The sequence below is a fragment of the Corvus kubaryi genome, unplaced genomic scaffold, assembly GCF_017639235.1.
Source record: "Corvus kubaryi isolate FWS band 111438036 unplaced genomic scaffold, C.kubaryi_AGA036_p1.0 split3-73, whole genome shotgun sequence".
Lineage (NCBI taxonomy): Eukaryota > Metazoa > Chordata > Aves > Passeriformes > Corvidae > Corvus > Corvus kubaryi.
Window position 1 is genome coordinate 10,021,830 of NW_024582091.1, and position 25,912 is coordinate 10,047,741.

Consider the following 25,912-nt stretch of genomic DNA (forward strand, 5'->3'; position numbering starts at 1 on the left):
TTCCTGACTTCAGAAAATGGAAAATCCTGATGAACTGGCAGAACTTATAAATATGAATCTTGCTCAGCTTTGCTCACTTCTGATGGCACTCTGGGGGCAGTTTCTGGAGGTCATTACCTTACAAGAGGAGGTGACAGCTTTGCTAGCAAAAGAGCATCACACATTAAGAGTAAGTATTGACCCGGGCACCTTCATACGCTCACTGGGACACATTGTTATGGAAATGTGTATCAAAATGAGACTCCAGATGATCATTCTTCTATTTTTATTTGGGAAAGCTGGTTGGAATTGTAAAGGGAGCTGTTGCATTTCATTTGTTACCTTGTGTTACATTATGTATTATGTTGTTGGAATATAATGCATAAAACATATTGTTTATGTTTATGACCCAAGTAATTCACTGTTTGTTTGAGTAAGAAATGCAGTTCAGAAGGCAGACTGCAGTCTGTGGAATAAGATATATTTGTGCGCACTGATGTACTTTTCTGTGGGAGCCATGTCTAGTGCCCACCCTATGTTTTACTTCTCTGCTGCATTGAGGCTGCCTGCTTTTGTCATAAACAAAGTGTATTTCCTTCCAAATTAAGACTTTCTAACATTAATTTTTGGAAAGTCTCTTATGTGGGATTTTATAAAAGAAGAGATGTATGTGAAATGATCTGGCACGTATGTGTGTGTATGTACTAACACATCTATAGTGCTGTGGGTCTGTCTATGGGTGTGTGTAATTCCTGTGGGCTCTCTGCAAGCAGAACCACAGCAGTGTTGTTCCCGTAGTGAAATATATTCAGGTATGAACTAAAGCATTACTCTTACTTGATAAATCACATTGTTTAGTGAGGAAATCATGGTTGTGGAAATAGCCTGTTCTGGAGAATAAATGGAATCTTTCAGAAAGAATGCAAGGGTTGTTTGATGTCCTAGCCATAAGAAAGGGATCATTTTATTGTCTGTCTCTGAATCTTACATTTCTGTGGTTTTCGTATAAATTCTGGAATCCCTCAAGTTAAGTGGTGGAAGGTATGAAGCAAGAATACCATTTCATTTAACGTGCATTTGCATTCAGCTGCTGGTATGTTAGTGTTTGTACAAACTTGTATTAATTCTTCCTTTGGTTTTATTAAATATATTAATTTTTACTGCTCCAGAAAAGACACTGCTAATGATTACGTGTTTATCTTTTTAAATGTGGTTCTTTTAAAACCTGTGATGTACGTCATCCTCCTTAGCTCATAAATGCCTTAATTATTGAGTTTTACTGCAATTATTTTATGGAGTATAAATCAAAGTATTTAATTATACTATGGGAATTGAGCTATTGCACATATTAAAAGTATTTCTGTGATGCTTTCCAGTTTCAAAAAAAATTCGAATAGCAGTTTCCTTCCTCCCTATTAAAAAAAAAAAAAAAAAAAAAGTATAATTTCATTTCATGTCTGCATGACCTGTGTCCTTTTGAGTTGCTGTTACACTCACTCCTTTCGTTATCTGTCACTGTATTTTATGGATACTCTATAATCTGTCAAAGTCTCAAGAGGAGATGCAAGGCATGGGTAATCCTAAAATTACATTTTTATTTAGGACCTGATGGCAAAAAGCAAGCAGGCTGACTCTGTAAGAATTGCATAATACAGCGTTGAGAAGGGATTTTTACCTAAGCCAACTTAGATAGAACCAGCAATGTGACATTACTTAATTTTTAAATGGACACTTGTTTCCTGCACTCCAAGATGGGATGAGTTTGTGTAAATATTTTGCAAATATGTGTAATTAAAATATATGTAAGAAACCATTGCTCCACTGGGCTTCCCATGTGGCAGTAGAGCAGGAAGTCACAATCCATAAATTTGGTAAACCTTTAGATGAAAAAGAGATGCTAAAATTGAGCCTTGTGTTTTCTAAAAGTGTGTTCAGTTGTTGGTTTTCAACCTTGTTTTGCAGTGCTTAGTATAATAAATTTTAACTTTTATTAATGAAATATCTTGAGAATTTATATTCAGAAGGATTGTATAGACATACTTCGGGAAATCTGCAATGATGATCGTGTTCCACTGGAGCCATTATCTGCGCGTACCAAGTGATGCAGGCTTTCTGGTTACTGGATTTAGTTGAAATTTAAAAGATGATCTGCGAATTCTCCTTTTTGGAGACTATATGTTGACATTTAGAGTCATGGAATTGTTAAGGTTGGAAAAGATCTTTAAGGTCATCAAGTCCAACTATCAACCCAGCACCACCACGTTCACCACTAAACCGTATCCCCAAGTGCCATATCCAAATACATTTTGAACGCTTCCACAGATGGCGATTCCACCACTTCCCTGGGCAGTCTGTTCCAATGCTTTACAACTCCTTCTGTGGAAAAAAAAAATCCTAATATCCAACCTAGACCTCCCTTGGCACAACTTAAGGCCCCTTGTCCTTTCACCTGGAACATGGCAGAAGAGACCAAGCCCCACTTGACTACAACCTCCTTTTGGGTAGCTGTAGAGAGCAATGAAGTCTCCCCTGAGCCTCCTTTTCTCCAGGCTAAAGATGACCCACTAATTCTCCTCTTAAGAGGCTTACCTGTCCTTTCTGGAATAAGAAACCTTTTTATTCCATTAGTTCAGAAATGGATACTTTGATGTGTTTGCTACTGGATGCTAAATCTCATTTTATCTTTTCTTCTTGCAATATTTCCAGACTATACCTTCCACAGGAAATTTCTCCCTGGTCAAGTTTATTAATGAACCCTTTTAGGGAGTGATTAATCTGACTGATGAAGATACTTGTGTTAAAATACTCCCTAGAAATGCCTGCCATCTGTATTTGGTCAAATGACTTTACCATCTTTGTGTAGATGCTTATAAAACAGGTATTTCTGCTGAAGTGTTGTTTAAGTATTGAAATTATTATTTTAATAATTTTACTTATGTTTACTTAAGTGTTTCAATATTTAACTATTTTCAAATACTTGGAAAAGCACTACGTTAAAAGGTGAGGAAGACTTTAGGTAAACTGGAACATCCATCAACTACTTTATCATACTGATAAGGTTTACAACTGTATTTTATTGAAAAAAATGCTCAGAGTATGTTATTTTATATTACAAAATGTTTGAAGACTAAACTGGTTCATCTCTTTGTTCTGTAGTGACATCTTCTGGTAGGTCTGAATATATTCTTCCAATATTGTTTCTTTCAGTTTGATCAGTCCTAAAATAGGAGAGCTGAACACTAAGATCTGTGACTGCTATTCATAAATATGCAGACACACAACATGTATTCCACAGCAGTTTTTATATACAGTTCTTCTGTTTACATTGGGAGGACCATAAAAATCATGCTTTTGAGAAGCCTGTAGGGATTAGGAGTAGCAGCTGCAATTTCCTCCTGCAAAGTCCTTGTGGAGTCGACCCAAGCCGGTAGCGCCTGCGTCACTAGCACAGCTGGCAGTCATTCTAGTTCTGCAGAGCCTGTTTAATCGTGTCCTAGCAAGTGCCTCAGTCCTTCAATAAGTTAAGTACTGATTAAACATTAATAAACTACTGTTGATTGGGGTTCTTTTCTCTCATTAATAAAGACTTATGTGCTTTTGGAGTTTGCTTTCAACTAGTTTTATACTGTTGCTATTCTACTTGGAGCTGTCTGGAGTTGGTAATGAGATTTTCTTCAAAAGCGTGGAATTATTTAAACAATTACAAATGGGATTTATTGCAAATGAAAAAATGCCTTCCTCTTCTGTTTGTGAGAGAGTGCAGTATTCTAAAAATCTAGTCTCTATAAAACTCCAGTTACTTTATGTGGTGAAGTGCTCACATCTAAACTCAAAACTACCTTGCTTGCTTCCTGGGAAACAGCTGTGTGCCCTTTTCTTGACATATACCACAGACATCTACTAATTTGGCAGTGTTCCTGTAACTATTACCTGATTGATTAGAATCTTTAATTAATTTTTAAATTGCTTAATTTAAAATGATAATGTCCATTCTTCATATCAATTGTTCCAAAATCTAGTTTTTAAGCTGTAAAATTATCTGTTAAGTCTATTGTATAACAGTCCCCCCTTTCTGAGGTAAAGGTTGGGGATTAGCTCTGACAAAATCATGTGTTTGCAAGGTAGATGTCTGTTTAGAGAAGCCAGCTGGGAAAATGCAACAAATTACTTGGAAACATCAATTCTAATCCCACGTGTATGCATAAACTCCTATCAACAAATTCTGAAAGAAAGCAAATTGACTGCTGGCAAGAGTGGAAGTTGCATTTACAAGAAAATGTTGAATTTAGTGTTTTCTTTTTACTTCAAAGCATTTTCCATGAGTATTCAGAGATGATGTTATGACTAAGATTGATTTCATGTAATACAGTAAAATAAATTCTGGGAGGTTGGGACAGGACTTTCAGTTTCTAGTGCAGATTAGAGATTGGGGTAAAATGTTTGTGATTTGGGACTGGGTTTTTTCTTAAGCACCTTGAAACAATTTTTTTCCCACTTCTTGTATTAAGAAAACAAAAAAATGCAGAAGCTACAGAACTGAAAGTTAATCCAAGTAGTACTCTCTAAAAGTATACTGGGCAGTGTATCAGGAGGGAAAATGAATTCCCTTGCAAGTGCTTATCTCTGAATAAAATTAATATGGTCCTGAAAATCTGATGTTTGCCAGTTCATGCACAAGATTCTCGTAGAGCCGTGTTTGTGCTCAGGGTGGGCACAGATGCTGGCTGCAGCTCTAAGTGAAAGAGCTGAGGGAACTGACCTAGGTCTTCACACTTGTTGCCAGTTTCACGCTGCAAACTTGCACAGTCTGTTCGAAAAGTTCCATAATTTAAGAGGAAGATCCAGAGTGTATTGAAGAAATAAAGGCGTAGGAGGCCAGGAAGTGCTTGGTAAACAAAGTATTGATTCAGTAGACTGACATATGTAATTCTCTAAGTGGGATAGAAATTTGTTTTAATTGATACAAACAAATTAATGTTAACAAACAAGCTGTTGCCATCAACCATTGCACAGCACATTCTCTTTGATTTGCTTTTTTTTGATGCAGGTAATTTGGCAGTTGCAAAAATAAATTGCATGTTGATTGAATTAATATTTATATATAATGTTGAAATTTGAGAAATCTCATAGTACAGAACCTTTGGGTTTCTAGATATTGCACCTTCAATACATTGATTATGTTTTCATTTGTAGTAAATTGTTGTGTAATTCACATTCTCTGTTTTAGCATGTATTTGATGGTAGAATATTGATGGTTTAACACATTTGATGGTAAAAAAAAAAAAAATGCTCCCCTATGGTATTAAATAGCACTTCAGTATCGTATTGTTTATTGACCTCAGGCATACAATTAAGTCCTGAATACAGTGCTTATAATTAATGTACATTCTGTTACTGTCCTCATCATTTCCAGCTGAAATCCTTGCAAACAAAAGATTCTTTTGCACAATAGTTTACTGTGGGGCTAGAGAGTACTTACGGAAGGTTTGAAACACTCCTCTATATTTTGAGACTGCAGAATATCTAGTGGGTTTCTGCTTCTGTAGGTAATACTCAGGCTCATTCAGAAGTGCAATTCAGCAGTCATTTCCTTTCTTCTCATTGACATTTCAAATAATATTTTTGTGTGTTATTGTTTCAAGTGAGCCTGATTTGGATGATTGATTTATTGGAAATCAAATTTTCAGCAGGCAGTGGAATCTAATATAATTCCCAGTTATGCAGAGCACAAATTAAAATTGTTTCGGTCACTGGTCTTGTCTCTGGCACCCATCCAGAAGGAACATTTTTAAAAAAATAACTGTCTGTATTATACATACAAATGATACATTAATGCATGGGAATGCTGGTGGATTTTTAAAAATTATTTGTAATGTAAAATAAGTTCTACCTTCATTTGGATCTTGCAGGTGCGCAGATTTGCTGAAGCATTCTTTTGCTTTGAGCATCCTAGGCAAGCTGCTCTTGCCTTTCAAGAACTACAGTGAGTAACCTTTGGAATTCCACAGTATATAGCATGTTGTACTCTTCCTCTGTAGTTTATGTTGTGTGGAAGTGGCATTGCAAAAATACATAAGAAATTCAAGAGAAACTTCTCAATATAGATTTAAATTACTGAAAGTTATATAAGAAGTTATTAAATAATCAAGCTATTAACAGCTAATTAGTAGAAAAGCTTCTACTAAAATTAATTAAACTGTTGGTAATTTCTGTTAATGTAAAAATAGTTCTGTTTTTTTAATGGAGGACTGCTTCCTTTTTTCAGTGCTCAAAGTCATCTACAGATGTGTGCAGCTATCAAAAACACTTCCTTCTGCAGTTCTCTTCCACCCCTCCCTATTGAATGCAGTGAATTAGATGGAGATATGAACTCCTTGCCTATTATCTTTGAAGATCGGTATTTAGATACAATTACTGAAGGTAAGCAGACCTCACAGTACAGTTTCCTTTTTGAAGAAATGAGCAAAAATTATGTAAAACTTGAGTATTTTTCTATCAATTTCTTGCTGCCTTTAAAGGACAACATTTATTTGATAGGGTATAGGGTTTTAGCTTGAGTTTTGAGGATGTGTAAAATTCTATAATTGCTAGTGTGTTATAGCATCACTTACCTGCATAATCTTATTGTAAATATCCTTTCTCTTTCCCCCCCCGCCCCTCTTTTTTCTGTGAAAGATTTGGATGTACCCTGGTTGGTAGCTCAGAGTCTTCCAAGGGCAGAGTCCAATAAACAAGATAAATTTGAAGCTGAAGAAGGTTTCGTTGCTGGTTTTACTAGCCCAGAACTGAAAATAAGACCGGCAGGTGTCTCCATCTTTTGTCATTCAGAATCTGAAAAGATGCTAACAAAAACTTTGAAAGGGAAAAATGAAGATACAAATAAATCCAAAGCTAAGGTTGTTAAGCTCATAAAAACAATAAAAGCTGAAAACACAAAAAAAGTCATAAAACAGAACCCAAAGGACTCTGTGGTGTTAGTAGGATACAAATGTTTGATAAGTGAAGCACTGGAAAATGCCTGCAAAAGATTGGAAGGCGAGCCTTCATACAATGTTAATGAAGGGCTGGACCCTAGAGTAGTTGGATTTCCTTGGGATACAAAGTCCTGCACCAGGCAAATAACTCGAAGAGACCTTCCGTATTTGGCATTTGATGAAACGGCTGTCAGGATTGAAGGTGACCAACCAGGTCCAAGTAGTCCTGTGCACTGTGAAAATGAGGCTGTTTTTGATAGACTGACTATCTCCCAGACAGGTTCTGGAACTATTCAAGCAGATAATGCTTTACAACACAGAGGTACACTTGAAGGTTGTCATGGAGGTCAACCATCTTCCTCAGGTGTCAGGACAATTGAGGTCAAACCAAGTAATAAGAATCTTTATGAAGAGGAGAAAGGAGTGGCTCACACTGGATCATGGGCCGAGTTTCCACAAGATGGAGTGCATGAAGAGAATTTGCTGACACCCAGTATTCAGCCTTCAGAATCTGGAAATAAATTGAGTTTGGGAGAACAGGAATCTATGCTTGAAAAGGAAGAGGTCCATGAGAGAAACTTTCAGCATCCCAGTGACATCTTGACAAAAATGAAAAGTAATCCTCCTACTCTTTCAACAAAAGAAAGTCAACTCTCTGCAAGTGGAGACATGACTAAATTACCAGATCTTAGTGTGACATATGCCTCTTCTAGGTTTTCAGATTCAGGTGTAGAAAGTGAACCAAGTTCTTTTGCAACTCACCCCAACCCTGATCATGTTTCTGAAAATGTTCATGGACAAAGTGCATACAATGGTGAGAGAGTGTTTCCTCAGCCTCTACTAAAACCAGACTGTGCAATAAAAAACACAATAGAAAGCCATTGCACTGAGAGTACAAGTGCTGTAAGTGAAATACAGTCATCCCTGACATCCATAAATTCACTGCCTTCAGATGATGATGAGCTGTCACCTGATGAGAATTCAAAGATATCTGTTGTACCTGAATGTCAGCTAAGTGACAGCAAAACAGTAGTGGATCTAGGAGCAATTGACTTGCCAAAATGTGATGACAGTAAAACATCAAACACCAGTTTGCAGCAACAGCCTGTTGTATTTTCAGGGCACTTGGATAACAAAACTCTGTCTATACATTCCTCGCTCTCAGGAAAAAAAGATCTGTTACACTTGGTTGCTTTAGATGAGGATACACTGACTGATGTGAAAAGTTACAGCCCAGAAACAGGCCCTGGCACAACCTGCAAGGACTCTCAGGACCTTGAAAGGCATTCTAGAGATACAGAAGAAACAGTTAAGTTGTGTTTGGAAACAACTTGTATGGGTGAGCCATCTGCTGTTTCAGGTTCTTCATCTGTAAATGCAGTGTACGAGGTTAAAAAAACAAACAAAGGAAAACATAATGAGGCTTTAGAACTAAAGGGCACAACTGAAGAACTGTCAGTAGCTAAAAGTGAAACTGGTACAGATAATCCTTCTCCAACTGGTAGTGCTGACATGGTAAAGCAAGGACTTGTTGAAAACTATTTTGGCTCTCAAAGCAGCACAGATATTTCAGATATTTTACCTATGGACAACAGCAATCCTGTTAGCCCTCAAAAGGAAGCACATGAAAAACAAATTATTTGTTCTTCCCAACAAGATGAGGAAGAAGAGGAGGATCAAGAAATGATTGAAAATGGGTATTATGAAGAAACAGATTATAGTATATTAGATGGAGCTTGCAGTGCTGACCAGGATCATGGCTTAGCAGAAGAGAGAGCCCTGAGATCTGAAATGATTGACAGTGGACACCTGCAAGACATAATAACTGTGCCCCCTGTCTGTACTCCTGGTTGTCTGTCATTCCCTTCTTCTCTGAGAGACTCTCCCTGCAATGTTACCTCTTCTTCAAAGAATAAATCTGATGCAATTACACAACAGCCAGGCAGCACATCCTACAGCTCAGCTTCACCTGTTTCCTGGTATGAAAGCTCCCCAAAACCTCAGATGTTAGCGTAAGTGATTGTTTTAAAATAAACTTTTTACTTTTAAAAATGATGTTAATATAGTAGAGAAGGGGAGAAGAAGCATAGTTGGGCTGTAGAATGCCCCAGAACTGTGGCTTGTGGATTCTGCATGCCCAAGTAACAGCATGTTCTAGATGTTGAGATAAAAAGTGTCTTAGCACTGAACTACTTCTATCAGTTATCTTGTAATTTCATGTGGTTTGAGAAACAAGCAAAACAGGAGCTTTCTTTGTTATTTTTAAAGAATAATCATTCAGCTGAAGAATGATGTTGTAAAGGCTACTGAGCATAAAAATGGTATTTTATGAGATGGAAGTTGTTAAAATAGCAAGCTTGGGAAAATATGCTTTGATTTTAAAAACATAAACCCAAAAACATTGTGTAGCTGGTTGTCCATCTGATTAGTTAAGTGAAGCAAATGTGTAATGCAAGCTACAGTAATTGCCTTATTTTTAAATCTTAACTTCAGGTATCAAAAATGTAACACCTCGGAGATCACAGTGCTCTAAATTACACTGCAGTTTGGATACCAGGAAAGCCAAATTTAGAGGAACATCAGGGATCCCAGATTGTATCTCTTCTTGCTGTAAACATCGGAGTTTCCCTGATAACCCCCTGCTGCTAAATGAACACGTGAAGCAGCAGCTTATGTGTTGTATTGGAAGTAAAATATTGCTGTGAGAGAGAAGAAAATTTAAGGGTAGAAACAATGCTGAGCTGGCAGAAGAGATAAAAAACCAGATAGTTTGTGAAAAGCAGCTGAGAACGGGAAGAAGGATTGAGCAGTCAGATGGAGGAAAACAGGTTAGAAGTGGCCAAAAAAGTAGCTTCTGAAATACTGTATGGTGGGTACTGGTGTGGAATGGGAGAGATGAAGAGCAGAGACTACTCAGGCTGTTCTGTAACAATAAAAGTGAACTTGGAATAAAATCAAGGACTTGGCCGTGGTAAAAGCAGAGTCTCCTGGAACATGAGATAATTGTGAATCCACACGGTATGATCTGCTCCATAAAGAACCACCCTTGGTGTGTTCAGGGAACATGCCTTGAGTACAAACTCAAGTAGCTTCTGTTGCAGAGTGATAAGAGCAGCTGCCAGCAGAGGTTTCTGTTCAGGCTGACTTCACTGAGGCCTGCTCCTGCCAGTTAGTGAGGAATGAGCTAAAGATAAAGCTGGGAAAACAGAGAACAAAAGGTAGAATGGGAGGGAAGCAGTGAGCAGGCAGAAGAGGATGGGGTACAGCATGGCGCTGTAAGGCATCATGCGGAACAGATGGATTAAGGAAGCATAAGAAAGCATAAAGCTGTATCTGCTGCAGGGAAACTGATATGCAATTAGGAAGGTCATCCACAAAAACTAAGGGAAGTGGAAGAAAGGGAGGAACACAAGGAGCTCCTCGCATGTGAGGATCTCAGCTATTAAAAACCTTATAGTGCATGCCTTCATAGAATATATAATCAGAAGTCTGGATCTGGTTGTTTCAGAAGCAAGTATCAGTTATTCAGCCTACCACAGGAACCCTATGGTGAGATATTACAGCACTGACTCCACCTCTCTGCTGACCTAAGAAATGGGTTTGGCAAGAATTATCAAAAGTCAGTGAAAATCTTAAACTTGACTTCCAATTGGTTATAATTTCTATAATTTTGTTATTGCATGGAAACAAAGCTGTTGCTTGCTCAAGACCACAATGAACCCAGAATCTTCAGTGGTTTCAGAAATACTTGGGAGTTTTTAAAGATGGTTAAAGGAGAGAAGAGAGTAGAGCTTGAGATACGGTTTTTGTTACAGAGGAAAAGGGGCTGTAGGGAATCTGCAGTAAAAATATTTTGAGGAATTGGCTTATTTTGTGAAAGTAGTAATTTGATAAATATATTTTTGTTCATATTAATTACATGGAATACAAAGCAAAATTACAGTAGAAAACTATCCTGGAAGACCCCACATTTATCTAGCAATAGTAAATGTATAATAAGTATTTTTTTGTTCCAGTTTCCTACAGGCTAAAGAAGAATTGAGGCAACTTAAACTTCCTGGATTTATGTATAGTGATGTTTTCAAACTGGCTTCTTCAATGCCTTATTTCAGTACGGAAGACGATGAGTGCTCAGACAAAGGAGTACATCTTATTGTCTGTGTCCATGGCCTAGATGGTATGTTGGGAAATGTGATACTGTACAAGATAGCAGTTCAGATTACCCGTGAGATTTAGCTTTGGTCATTCAAACTCTGAACTGAACACCTGAAATAGGTTCACTGGAGGGAAATGGGAATCTGACATTGGACTGCTACATTTGACAACATGTTCCATAAAATCTTTTAAATTAAGAAGACTTCTTAAAGAAAACTTCCCTGCACATAAATCTGTTTAATGCCATAGTTCACATCAGGTGCATCTTTAAGTTTTTTATGTCATAGAGGAATTTGTCTGTGTTGTGGTAATAGAATGGAGTTACTGACAAAGCTGTTTTCTTTAGAATTGCTGTGTTGTCAAGGAAAATGAAATATGTGTGTCTTGTTAGGAAAAAGAAATAGTACATGTAAAACACAGTCAGGTGTTTATTTATAAGTTTTTAAAAGGTTAAGTCACTGAGTCACAGAGGGGTTGAGGGTGAAAAGAATCACTGAATATTGTCTTGTTCAACTTCCCTGTTCAGAGCAGGGTCGCCTACAGCAAGTTGTCCAGGATGCAGTCCAGTTGAGTTTTTGAATATTTCCAAGGACAAAGATTCTACTGTGGTAGAAGTGAGAAAATCGCTTGCTAATTGAAAGGGTTGTAAAGTTTAAGTAGCTTGAGTATATTCACCTTTTTAGTTCAAAGCATATATGCATATTAAGAAATAATATCCCATCTAGCTTTTGTGGGTTTTTGAGACACTTCTTAAATTAACAATGTAAAGAAACACAAGAGGGCAGTAGAATAGAGTACTGGACTGCACCAACACTGCACAGGTACCTTCTTCATTTTTCAAATTCCTAAGTTAAAAAAAATAACAGTGTCGTTTTTCTTTCCTCCTTTGGGCAGAAAGCAGCCTGTGTTAAGTACTTTTAAAGATAGGACTTGGAGGTATTCCCTCTTACTAGTGTAGATATTCACATGCTACTCTATGTAGAAGTGGCAGAAAAGTTAACTTGACCGAGAAGCCTGTTGTTTAAAAAATAGATGTGTTTGAAGCCTTATGAAAGTCCACATAGTTAGAATTTTCTTATGAAATGGCAAGCTTATACAAGCTATTTCCTATAAATGATAGATGTAAATAGAAATCCTGTTCTCTAATTAAGGCAGAAAGGCTACTCTTTCTTCAAAAGTATCCATGACTATTGATGTGGAAAAATCTTCAGGATGCTAGTTAAACTAGCATTTGTTGTTTTGGGTACCAGTCTAAATGTATCTTTATCTGCTGACAGTTCACTCTGCCTTTTCATTTTATGAAAATACTCCTTCACTGAATTCTTTAAGCGAGCTCTGAGTTCTTTGTCTTTATCAAAATTAGGCTTCCGAGAATGTAATGTTCACAGTGCTATGTATCAGTTGGATGCTAAGACAAAATCAAACATGATTTCCTACATCCTTGCTTTTTTAAAAGTGTTTGCATCAAATGTCATTTTCATAACCATTTTGTCACTTAATTTGACATTGTAGTTTATCTTTCAAAGTCTCACTGAATTTTAATTAGGGCTGAATATCATTAGCTGTGTTTAAATAAAAAGTTCTGCCAGAGATTCTTTTCAGTGCTTTTATTGAGTGCTTTTATTGCAAGTTAACTTTGCAGAATCTAACTCAATTGTTATTTTTCTTTTGAAGGTAACAGCGCAGATCTAAGATTAGTGAAGACTTACATTGAGCTAGGGCTGCCTGGAGGAAGAGTTGAATTTCTTATGTCTGAAAGGAATCAGGTATGTATTTGCCAGCTACGAATTTTTGTAAAGTTATGAACAGTGTAAACCTTTAGACATATTTATTTAAGGGCACTATTTTGTTTACCACATTTTGTATGTTTTTATTGTATTCTCATACATCCTTGATTTGATCTGTGGCTTGTGTCAAAGTAATTACAATATGGTATTGAAGGTAAATATTTTAACAGGCAACATTTGTTGCTACCATTTTGTTGTGTGTACTGTGTCTCCTAAGTTCTCAGCATAAGCAGTTTGGATTGTGGATAAAATATGCTCAGTCCTAGTGGTACAAATGGTAATAGTGAAAACTGGTGTAGCAAGAAGGGAGATGTGTTATTTCAGAGGATCTGAGAAATACAAAATATCTGTCTCTCGTTCTTTTGTCAGCATGCTGCAAGATCTACATCATCACACTGAACCAATATCAAATTACCTCTTGTGTTAAACTTTTGTGAATTTTACTATTTTCTGATGAAGTAAACTTGACAAAGCACAAAAGACTAATTTTTACTTTTTTTGTGTGTGTGTTACATATTGTATTACACGTACTTCAGAGATGAACTAGAACAAAGTTTCATCAATGGCTCAAACAAAAGCTTCATTTAGTGCACTAGCATTTTTCTAGCAGTAGCTGCTGGGATGCTTTGTGGAACAGGCTGGACAGGCACCAAGCCAGGCTTTCTCTTCTCTAGCCCTATAGTTTGTGTCAGTCAGCAGCTGTGAGACTTTCTGATTTGTGGATTCCACTGAGACCACTGAGCCTAATAGCTACTGACAGACTTTTCTCCTTAATGTTGGCTGATTCTTTTTGAATGTTTTCACTTCTGTATCCACAGCATACAGTTGAGGTTAATTCTGCAGTTTGTATACATTAATAATTCAGTTGCAAACAAGGATATTGAAATAATTTACCTTACAGCTTGTTTTGGAAAAAATATTTAATAATCATTCCTCATTCACTGCTTCAGTTAATCATGTATTTTATAAACAAGTAAAATTTCTTCCTCAGGCGGCAACTGAAGAGACTTAGTCCATTTAATGTTTCTTACAACTAGATGTGAGACAGTTTCTGTTCATCCATGATACCTTTCCCTGCCCACTTGAAATTTCTTGTCATTTAAAATTGAATTATGAGAATTAGACAGGGCATTTAAGATGCTTGTGCAGTATGGACTGACAAAATGCTATCTTGCTATTTTCTTTCCTTGCTTTCCTAACACAGCTGATTATATGCTACACAGATGTATAGATTATTGTTTCCATATACAGTTAGGGCTGGCTTTCCCTTTGTAGCATGCGTTTGCATTTCTTGCCATTTTATCACCCAGGCATGCAGTAGTATAAGATTCTTCTGAAATTCTGGTTGGTTCTAGATTTGTCTATCCTGGATATTTAGTTTTATCTACAAACTGATATTTCATTTCCTTCTTCCCTTTCCCAGATTGTTTACCAATATGTTGAACATTACAGATTTTAGCACAGATCCATTGGAACTTGTGTTGAAAAGTTTTAGGCAGACTTTGCCTATCTCTTTTAATTTCATACTGCTGATCATTAGAGATAATCAGCTATGAGCTGGGCATAAGGCCTTAAGGATTTTGTTTGTTCATTTGTTTCATTTTGAATAAACAGTATTAATGTAGACTGCTGTTGCAGTAATTGTCTCATCTCTATTTCATGGGCAGTGGGATTTAATTCTGAACATGCAGTTTGGTCTTCTGTTTCACTACAGATAATCTTAAGTGTAGAGAACAGCTTAGAAGTACGGCTGGGCATGTAGCATTAAGATTTGTTTTGGTGTATTAGAAGAAAGTAGTCTTACAGTAAAATGTGTATCACTTTATTCCATGTTACAAGAAAATGACATGAAAAATTTATAATAACTAGCTGTAGTGTTTGTATTCAGAGTTAATATCGATGCTTTTATTTGTGTTCTGTTGATCAAAACACTGGGGAATAAGAATTCAGGCTGAATGCAGAATGTATATTGCTGCATTAGAAAATACAGTTATTTTTTATTTCCTTTATTTTACAGAATGATACCTTTGCTGATTTTGAATCCATGACAGATCGTCTTTTAGATGAAATTATACAGTATATACAAATTTATAATCCACCCCTTTCAAAAATCAGGTAATATCTGTTCTATACTATTTACAGAAATAAACTTAAAACTAGAACCCTGGGTTGTTCCAAACTGTGATGCTCAGGAGCAGGCCAAAAGAGAGATGGGAAAAAGCAATTTGGGAGGGGGGAGGAGTAGGGGGAAGGAGGACAATGGAGAGAGGGAATTGCCAAATGAAAGAAGACTGAACAATGCTGTAAGCTCATCTGTTGCTGGGTTTGGGGCAGAGGTTAAGCATTGCATTTAATGAATTGCTGTCCTGTGCTTCCACAGATCCTACATAATAGGGTTCTGCAGAAAAACAGATAGTATTTTGAGAAAGTTGAAGGAAACTGTAGTAGCACTATGCCAGGGTGAAGTTAGGTTCCTTCTGATTTTATAGTCCCTTCACCAAGTATGACATGGCAGACTGCTTGTCTTGTCATTCCTACAGGGCACTTTCATCTTACCTGTGACATTGAAGGGCAGCTGCATGATAATGTATTTCATTATTTTCTTATGTTTCCTGAATGTTTCATCTGCTAAAGAGCATGTTTTACATCTTACTAGAGGGCTTACCAGAGTCTATGCATTCCTGTTTTCTTTTACATTTACTTCCAGGGAATGCCTGTTGCATTTATTTTCTCAAAGTAGGGTGCACCTTTTGGGCAGACTACCTTACCAACTCAGCAGTGTTGCTGGAGTTAGTTCATCAATAGATGACAGGAGCTAATTCAAGCCTGACTTCATTGATTTTTTCAGGCATCCTCAAATTATCCATCCAGAAGGTTTTTTTACTTGCTAGTCACGTGTTTCTGGCAAGTTTCTGCATGTACATGTATTTGGTAGGCTTTATTGAGCTGGAGGAAACATCTAAAACATTTAAACATAATCTCACTATTTAAACAAATGTTTCTGGTTTGAGATAGGCAAGATTTGACATGCCTAATTTTGTCTAAACTGTTTGTTTAAAAATTAAAGAGGCACTATCCGATCATATTTTTGTTTCACAGACTACGTAGTAGCACCCTTGGTATGGGAGAGAAGAGTTCTGTAATCCACCAGCACACACCAGGATCTTCTCTCCCAGGCTGTTGTCTGAAGGCTGTAGTGAGCAAACCCACCCACTTACCTTATCATTAGTCATCCCTGAGAACTAAACTCTTGTTTGCTTTTGGCTTGCTTCTCTCATAAGACTTACAATTTGTAAATATTTTTTCACTTTTATTTGTTACTCATCACTTGAAAGAAAAAAAAACTATGAATTTTTATTTTAGTTTCCTTTTTAAGGTGTATACTGTCTGAAGCAGAAGTTTTCTTTTCTCAACTTAAGCTTTTCTTATGAGAATGTTAAATCTGCCAGCAAATCCTGTAGCTGTTCCCTGGTAGCTACATGAGAGAGCTGTCAGAAAGACATGCTTCTGTGCAAGGCCTTGAAGGGACAACCCAGAAAGTATTGCTGAGAAATCCTCTGCTCAAGCAGCCAATGCTTTCCTGCCTTATTTTTGTTACGCTACTGTAGAAAGCAGACCTTGCAGTTATCTGTGGTCTCCTGAATGATGCTGGTTTCTCCTCATAAAATCTTCCCATCTCCTAAAGTGCTCTCTCTACAAGTCCTGCTCCATAACCCAGTCAAAATAGACATCAGTCTCTAGATCCATGATTTTGTATGGCAAAAAAAGCCAACATCCTAAGATTGGTGGATTTTGTCTTGTTTAAGCAGTAGGACATCAGCATTCCAGGGCTTCAGTATAAGGACAATGATGTTCATGGTGGGAATTCCAGCTTCCTTGGCCTTGGGTCTGGATAGATTAATTTCATATTTCTATATTTCCAGATGGCCCATATGCTCTTTCTTTTGTTTCCCATTTACTCTTTTTTCCCTCCCATTCTGTGTTATCTCTAATGCCAGCTTTTTCTCCTGAGTTACACAATTGTGCTCCTGCAGTGACCATTAATAGACCATTGGGGACCTCTGCCATATGATACCTGTACCTGCACTCTTCCACACCACACTTCATTCTGATGATACACAGTCAAGCCACACAGAACAACTACTTGTTATTAATTGAAACTGTAGTGAAACTAAAACAACTTTAGACCTGAGTTGTTACTTCACTGGCAGATGATTGTTGTCACAGCTTAAACAAATTAAAATCAGCTCAGGTCAAGACAAGTCCAGAGATGTTTGGAGATTCTGCCCTTTATTTGGATAAATGCAGAGTCTCGTGCTCTCAAGTAATGCGGAAATCTGATTTACTGCGTTACATTCCTGTACTGAGAAAAGACACTCCCTGTACCATTAGAATAGTGTCAGCTTCAGGAAACGTTTTTGGTACCTCCAGAGCTAATATCAGTTATTGCAGCAATTCACTATCTAACACGTTCGTTCATCTCTGAACAAAATTTTTGTGCTCACTACAAGCGCGCAGCAAGCGTGAGCTGGAAGCGTGATTCAAAACAAATGCAATTTGCCTTATAAAAGACCTGTTTGGTAAAGAATCATGGGAGGCTTTAGGTTGAGGGGACATCTGGAGGTTATTTGGAGAAGTTACCCACTCATACCAATGCCACCATCAAAGGTAATGCATTGGAAGCACGTCAGGTTGCTCAGTCATACCCATTCAAGCTCTGAGTATCTGCGAGGATGGAAGCCCTCCCAGGTAACCATGCAGCTAGGGAATAAACCACCTGCTCTTACAGTGTAGTTTCAGAAACTGTTTTGCACGTGTCAGGTCTTATGTAATTTCTGATGACTTGTATTGGACTTTGACCTCAGGTGGATTAATCAGCTTGTCATCCTCTTCTCTAAGTAACATTGGCTCATAAAAAAAAGGAAATTTTTTAATGCTATGTGTATAGTAAAACATGTGTTTGTTGTTTCAGCACATCATTGATTATGAATCTTGATTGATTTTTCTTTCTACCATGAATTTTTATAGTTGGACTGGGTTTTTGTTTATTGGCACAGAATAATGAGGTTTTGCTGTGTCTGATTTTCTAGTATGATCTGAATTGGTAGACTTGTATCATAAAGCATGTATAAAAACGATAATTCTGTTAACTTCAGTGTGTTAATGATGCATTCAGAAGATTGTAATACTGTCACCTAGTGCTCATTGCTTTTGCAGAGCATCCCATGAGTAGGATGGATTACATTCCTGTCTTATCCTTTCAAGACCCTATTTGAAGGGTTCTCCTTTTTCTCTGCTTTTTGATTTGAGCAAATTGTTAAACCTTTCTCTACTAGAAAACAAATTTAAGGCTTATCATGTGTTCACCTAAGCATCAGAATTGGACCACAACATACTACTGTAACCTCTGTTTTATTTCTAAGTCTTTTCCAGTTAAGTACAAGTGTTTAATCTTTGAGGTACATTCACATAGCTGATTGTGAGCACCCGGTTTTCCTTAAAATGGGTCTGCCATGTTTCTGAAGTTTTGGTTCAGGTATGCCCTTATTCTTAGGGATGATAGAATTGATAGATGGATTCCTGAATTTTTCACAGAAAATGCCCTTTGTTATGGTAAAATATAAGAGTTTTTCATCCCTTTAATGACTTTTAATAAACACTGTCTGAACTGTAGGAGAACTGTCAAGAGAGTATCTCTGCTAACGTTCAGATCTTCTGTAGAAAACAATGTTTTACTCAAGAGAAGTTACATCATGCAGATCATCTTCAGGATCAACTGAGTTTCTGTGGTCATTTACTTGTTCTTAAAGAAATCTGTAGTTTTGTTGTTCTTGCGTGGATTTCATGAAGTACTCTAAGAGAATAGTTTTAAATTTTAGTATTCAAGAGAGCAGCTCAGTGTTTCATTTTGCAAATGCACTGCTGTTGTGCTGACACCTCAGAGGATACATAATCTTTCATTTCAAAATTAGTTAGGCAAATATAGCAAGCTGAGGCAAAGAATTTCTCATACAAGTAATTTTGAAAATCTATTAGTAAAAGCAACTGAGAAGAATATACATACATGCTTAAACTATGTATTAATAATGAACAAAAGGCCTTTTTCTGTCATAGGAATGCATAATTGTTTAGGAGTTCAGGGTGGTTCTGCCATTCTGTAACCAAATGTTTGAATTTTTGTAATTTACCTTTAAATTGGTGTTTTCCAAGGGAACAATTCTTGCTTGGGAAGCATTTGAACAGTCAAGTAATCTTTTAGCACTGTATTTTATACAGATGTTACAGGAAGCTTTGTTTTAGCTACTTTTGTTGATGAATGTAGTGATACAGAGCAAACAGGAAGGATGATCTTAGAGGTATAATATTGTAGCACATATGTGATCCAGCAATGGTAGTTCAATTATACATAATTTTGGATGGTTTTCTGTTTTCACCATATCCTGAGATTGCATCCGTAATGCAGGAAGGCATTTTTCCTTCTAACTTTATGAGTCTGGTCCCTACCATATACTTTTAAGTCAGTGCCTAGTCTTATGTGGTCCTTACCTCAGCAGGGATCTGTAAGCATAATAACTATAATTGCTTAATTTTGTAGTGTCCGTTTTAAAGAAATGCCTTATATAGACTTACATATGCGACGTTAAGCACCTCAGATTAAGTAATATTTATCCTTAGATACAAGAAGCTAAAGAATCCTATCCATCTTTCCCGGAAACACCTAAGAGTAATATTCTCCTGACAGAGACATATTCTTCAATTGCTTGCTCAAGCCAATAATCACTTCTTTTGGTCCAACTGCTCAGCAGATCTGAGATGTTGCTTCTGTTTTTAAATAATTAGATCCAGTTAAGTAATGGTGTTCCCCCTTATTAGGACTACCTTTGGAATCTGTCTTCACTAGATTGTTTCAGGAATGCTCGTACATTTATCATATTGAGTGCCATCACATGCAAAAGTAATGATTTTTTCAGTCATACATGGCTGATAAAATATTTTCTGAATAGTCGGTGCTACAGGAAATGAGCCCAGAAATAATCCTGGGTTTGGGTGGTAGATGCTGGTGGAAGGATAGTTTGGTTTTGCTAGCTTTTCAAAAATGCTGTATAAAATGTTTCTAGAGAAGTTCAAAACATGTTTGTAATGAGTTTGTGCAGCTCAAGAGACATGGACAAGCTATGCCTTCTGTATGGCATAAAATACAGGTTCTGAATGGAAACGTTTTATTAATTTTCTCCTGTGCGCTTTTAGCATTTCATGACACCGGTTTTCTTTTTCTCCGTTAAAAGAAAAAAAATCCTGCCATAAAATTCTGTGTTATATTGCTTCTTCTTTTTAAACAGCTTTATTGGACACTCACTGGGTAATTTAATAATCCGTTCAGTGCTCACAAGACATCGATTTAAGTATTACCTCAACAAACTTCATACCTTCCTGTCTCTGTCTGGACCACATCTTGGTACCCTCTACAACAGCAGTGCTCTTGTTAATACAGGTGATGTATTCTTTTCAGTAGTGTAAGTTTAGGGGAAATACTGTTTTGAAATGCACTTAGCAATTTCATGTGGGGTGCACATTTCTGCATTACTGTAATTACGAGAAACTGCATATTTCACTGTCACAAGAAGAGAGAAAGGTTGTAAAAATAAAGTGTCAATAAAAGGCATGTGCAAGAGATGATTGGTGTAAGTATTTTCCAGTATGTTTGGTTCAGGTTTTCTGTTACAGCATAAATAAAGTCCAGTTTTAATCTGTTGAGCTCAATTTACTATAAACTGAATTTGAATATACTTAATCTGCCAAACAATTAGATAAGGTGCATTAAAATAATTCTGAACTATTAGTGTCTTTTCTCTCTCAAAAATGCCTTACAACCTGCAGTGTTTTTCTGCAAATGTGCATGGTGAGGGAGGCAAGATTTTCTGAAAAGCCAGTTAGCCACCCAGCTCATTGACTAATAAAGAGAATATAGCACCATAGAAAACATTATACTGTGGTATTCCTGTGAGAAAATTCTGCTTCCTTTTTTCAAGTTACATTTAATGAGTTCAGTTTAGAAATTGGAGAAGTAATGCCTGTTGTTTTTTGAACATCAGAATGTTCTAATATTATATAAATTATCAAAATAGAATATGTATATTCTGGTTTACTGTATTTACACTTTCTGGAAGTTATTTTTTGTGGGCAGGCATGTACAGTAGTGGAAATAAAGGCCTTCATGCTTCATATAGATAGGAAAGAAAACGAAAATTTAAACTGTTTCTGAGCTTGACAATGCTTACATGAAAAGTAAAATTAACATCTGAGAGGCTGTTATGAACTTTACATATTATACTTGTGTTTAATTAGTTTTTATATTTTATTGTGAATCTATACTCATGTTGTACCTAACAATGCAGGACTGTGGTTTATGCAGAAATGGAAGAAGTCTGGTTCTTTATTGCAATTGACATGTCGAGACCATTCAGATCCACGAAAGACATTCTTATATAAACTTAGTAAAAAAGCAGGTAAGCTTTCTTAATGCTTCCTATCTCTTAAAGGCAACTGTGTATAAATGTGAATAGGAAACCTAAAAAAAAAAAAAAAAATTATTTTCAAAAAGCTCCTGTTTCAGTTTTAATATTTAAGAGTTACTTTAGTCCTGTATGCTTCAAGTAAACAGTAAACCATTTTTTGATCAGAACTTGAGTGCAACCAATAGTTAAATAGGGGATTTTTTTAATATCTATCTATGAGCCACTGTGTGGCGAGTCAAGTACATTTCATACACATTTAGGATTACCTGTTTCTGTATCTGCCTTTCTTATCTATACTATAAGTGTAAAATTTGACTTTAAAGTTTCTGCTAAATAGTCTTTTATTGCCTCATTAAGATGGTCAAGGAAAACAAAAACTCATTTTCGAAAAGGAAGGAGAAGTTGTACTTAGCATAATAGCTAAAACCCAGATTAGATTATTCATACTGTATAATTCATACAGTTTTCTCTGGGTTTAATATTCTTATTTCAACTGTTGGCCAAGAACGCGTTTTCCAGTGGATAATGTGCCAGCAGGCGGGTAGTTTCCATTAAGCATTATAAAATTACTGAGGATTCATCTGACAGGTGTTTCTGAATGTGTGTCAGTCAAGCAGTTGTGGAGCCAGAGATGCTTGTGGTTTTTTGTGAAAAATCTGGGCGCACTCCTACATCAAAATATTTCTAGGTTGTCACAGCTGGAATTTTGTTAAGAGCAACGAAGTACAAAGATATGGGCAGGAAAAGACTGGCATATAGCTCTTGAGGTGCTTGAATATAAAATTTACATGACTTGGAAAAAGCAGAATAAAATAAGGAGCAAGAAGAAAAATTATAGGTAAGATAGGAATATTGATCAGAAATTGGTTTTAGAAAAACTTGGATTTTTTTTTTTTACCCTCCTCTTCAGAATCTACTATCACAAAGTGATTTTGTTGATGATAAGGTAATATTTAAGGCTGAACTGGTATTTGAAGGTGAACTCAATCTAGCTGTGCAGTCTTTTGAAAATAAAGGTTTGAATATAAACAGAAGTTGTGTGAGAAGTTACACACTAGATGCTGAATAAGACTGTGGGACCCCTCAAGAGATAATCAGATTAATTAATTAGTTGGCTTCAAAAAAATTCACATTGCATGGTTTTATGTGTATGTATCTCAACATGACTAGAGACACTGTCATTTGAGTATTATTTTCTGTTGTAGAAATGTGACGTATTTTCTGATGACAGACCTTTATATGACAGGATTTTTGAAATACCTGGATAGCATCGTCTCAAGAGTCATCTGCATTTCAGGCTTTGTTTCTCATAAATAGTAGAAGGAATATAGAAGTCTTCTGGCTCAGTTTCTGCTTTTTTTTTTCTTACCAAAGAGATGGAAAGAGCTATATTTTGGGCCACAGCCTCATATACCATCTTGTTTCCAGGTCCTTCAGTGAGTTCGGTGTAAGGGAGAAGAAAGGCTTGGGGAGAAAGGAGAAAGAGATGTGAAAAATTAATAATTTTAGATAAGGAGAAAAGAAAGTAAGTTTTATGCTTCCCTCATAGAGAAGGAAGAAAGTTTTTCTTTGAGGTGTGAGTTAATATACGGTATGTACGTTGTAGCTGTTGGTGCCTTTAACTGTTGGTATCTGTACAAGGCCTGCTTCTGTCCTGTCATCTCTTTCTTCACTCAGTGGGCATACAGCATTGGCTGTGCTTGACTCTCAGACTCAAGGTGAGAGGCATTTGGGATTCCCCAACCCACAATTCCTCTTTCCAGATTCTCGATACAGGGAATTTGTATACTGGTCTCTCTAGGGATTCTAAACATAAGTCTTTCCAGAAGTCACTTAACCCCAGGGTACATGCAAGAGATTGACAGCACTGTTGAGAAGTGTAGCCCTGATTTTGCAACTTCTGTTGATTTTTGTAATAGTATAGGAAAATAGGGGTCTAAGATGAAGAAACATCTGTTGCTGCTTAATGTGGTGTCTTGTTTGGACATTGGCTTTCCATCTGGGAAAACCCCTAAGGCAGCAAAAACTAAAATTTGCTGTGGATCCAGCAGGTGGTGTTTTGAGGGTCAAGGTTTCAGCTACGTTGTTGTATGGTGGCTTGTGGCTCTAGATTTCAAATTTGCCAAAGAACATACCTGTTAAGCACATCGTCCTGTTGCTTCACCCCAAAATGGATGAAGAATAGGTAAACAGTAAAACTCACTTTCTTATGAAATACCCTATATACCTTCTTTGCTCCTGCTGAAGATTTCAATCAAACACTTTTCTCAAAAGGAAAGATTCCTGATACTTACATCTAAAATGTGATACTCAGAAGGGGCTGTTCTAAGGCAAACTATTTTCTTAAAGTGCTTCATTGTGTTTGGCCTAAAGCAGGTGGGCAGTACCAGAAATCTGCTGCTGCTTTCTAAAGAAAATTTAACAACTAAATGTCTTTGAGGACCGTAACTGTCATTACTGGGGGTTCCTACCTTTGCATCATTCTACTATTAGCATGCTTGTCCAAGAAGTAGGAAGTCTGGGTTTAGTTATAAAGGTTTAATTATTCTTCAGGTGTTATGTTGGGTGGATCCTGCACCTCTGCTCAAGCTGGTTAAACCTTACAGTGAGGCAGTGCCTAATAGAGGCACCTGCATTAGGTGAGCTGTATCATGTATGTGTCGGTGCTAGGCATGAATTCTAATGCAGCTGTTGTCTGAAAAATCACCATCCATCTTTAGGTTTCTTTAAGCTATGTGGAGGCTTTACTCTCTTCTGTACAGCCAGAAACCAAGCACTGTATTCCTAAGAAAAAGATGAAGGTTTGAACTATACTCAGTTTAATGGGAAACTTTACAACTGAGCCATGACCATGTGTATTAATATGTACAGAGAAAAGGCTGGTACCAAACATCTCGTTATTTTGTAGCCCTACCTATTGTAATTGATTTTTCTCCCTTTTTGTGCAAGATCCTGTAATAAATTAATGCCAAATATCAGTTGTAAAATGTTTAATTATTCTGTAGCAATAGATTTGCTGTAAGTGATAACCTTTTTTCTTGTAGGTCTTCATTACTTCAAAAACATTGTGTTAGTAGGATCTCTGCAGGATCGTTATGTTCCTTATCACTCTGCTCGCATTGAGATGTGTAAAACAGCTTTAAAGGATAAACAATCAGGTAATAAATATCCTGCAAAATAAACAAACTACTCGGGTTAAAACCTCACACGTATCAATCCCATTTCCTCCCATTTAATTTTGATTGCTTAACTGAGGCACCTCTATTATGTGTTTAGAAACTCTGGGCTTACTTTGTAGTAGGAGAGAGAGAAAATCCACGTGGAGGCTGACTTGCTTTCTGTATCTGTCCTGTTCTATTACATGCAGATGGAGATGAGACTGAACAGGTTTCTAACTTACTGACTTTGCTGAAAGTTAGGTGAGATAGACACAGCCCTTCATGCACTGTTCCATGAACAGGGAGGACAAATAATTTTGATTTCTGAGGATATCAAATTGTAGCATCAAGCCCTGGGCTGTATTTAACTGCGGCTTAATAATAGCACTGAAAGAAAAGGTAATTTTTCCATAATCAGTTAGGGCCAGTTGCTGTATTTACTGCTGAGATATCCTAGCACAATTGCATTCTATTATTATATATTAACAAAAAACTTTAGTGTAATAAATTATTACTGATAAGTGCATTCTCACTATAAATGTACAAATTCTAAAATGCATAGCTTCAAATCATTTCTCCAGCATTTCTAGAGGAAATTAAACTTTCTGTATATTCTATCTTAACAGAGCCACAGCATAACACATTTCCTTACTTCTCTTACTCTGGAATGTGTTCATTTTGAGTTCAAGATCAAAGAATTGTGTTTGTTTCTGGCAATTCACACAGCACTACTTTTCTTTTCCTCTACAGGACCAGTTTATGCTGAAATGATCCAGAACCTGCTTCTGCCAGTTCTTCAAAATAAGGAATGTAATTTGGTTCGTTATAATGTAATTAATGCATTACCCAATACAGCAGATTCTCTCATAGGGAGAGCTGCACACATTGCTGTTCTTGATTCAGAAATATTTTTAGAAAAATTCTTTCTTGTTGCTGCCCTAAAATATTTTCAGTAGAAAAAAGCATTGTAAGAGACTTGGTTATTACCTCATTAACAGATGAATTCAGATAATGTGTGGTGTTAAAGTATAGCTGCAGCTGTATTTTAAGAGATATTTATACTTTTTATATGGAAGATAATTTATATCATCCACACTTAGGGCTTTTTAACATCAACTTTACTTTCTAGGTAATGTGACTGTGCAATATTTTTTTATTTTGTTCTTTTTACTTTTCTATTACTTTTTCTTAATTTTGGGTACCTAATTATTTGGAGATTAAAGCACAGTGTGTACTTTTGTTTGGTTGGTTATTGGCTCTCAGACAACAGAAGTCGATGTTACTTGGCTACATTTTACAAGAGGCTTTAGATGCCAAAAATAAATTGGATTTTAAAATTCTAA

The 25,912-nt window shown here is 36.6% G+C and overlaps 1 protein-coding gene across 6 annotated transcripts in view; it reads left to right on the plus strand.

Moving 5' to 3' along the window:
- FAM135A (family with sequence similarity 135 member A) overlaps positions 1-25,912 on the plus strand; it is a 79,949-nt gene extending 54,037 nt beyond the window's left edge. For 5 of the 6 annotated variants that reach the window (XM_042016800.1, XM_042016802.1, XM_042016803.1 and 2 more), the window contains 11 exons: positions 14-169; positions 5,889-5,962; positions 6,245-6,399; positions 6,655-8,965; positions 10,970-11,130; positions 12,783-12,874; positions 14,913-15,010; positions 20,236-20,387; positions 21,292-21,402; positions 24,456-24,569; positions 25,320-25,912. In XM_042016800.1, the coding sequence (XP_041872734.1) occupies positions 14-169; positions 5,889-5,962; positions 6,245-6,399; positions 6,655-8,965; positions 10,970-11,130; positions 12,783-12,874; positions 14,913-15,010; positions 20,236-20,387; positions 21,292-21,402; positions 24,456-24,569; positions 25,320-25,525 (3,630 nt within the window). In that variant the 3' untranslated portion in view covers positions 25,526-25,912. Of the gene's footprint in view, positions 1-13; positions 170-5,888; positions 5,963-6,244; positions 6,400-6,654; positions 8,966-10,969; positions 11,131-12,782; positions 12,875-14,912; positions 15,011-20,235; positions 20,388-21,291; positions 21,403-24,455; positions 24,570-25,319 lie in introns of those variants that run through there. The other variant, XR_006014148.1, reaches the window with a different exon arrangement.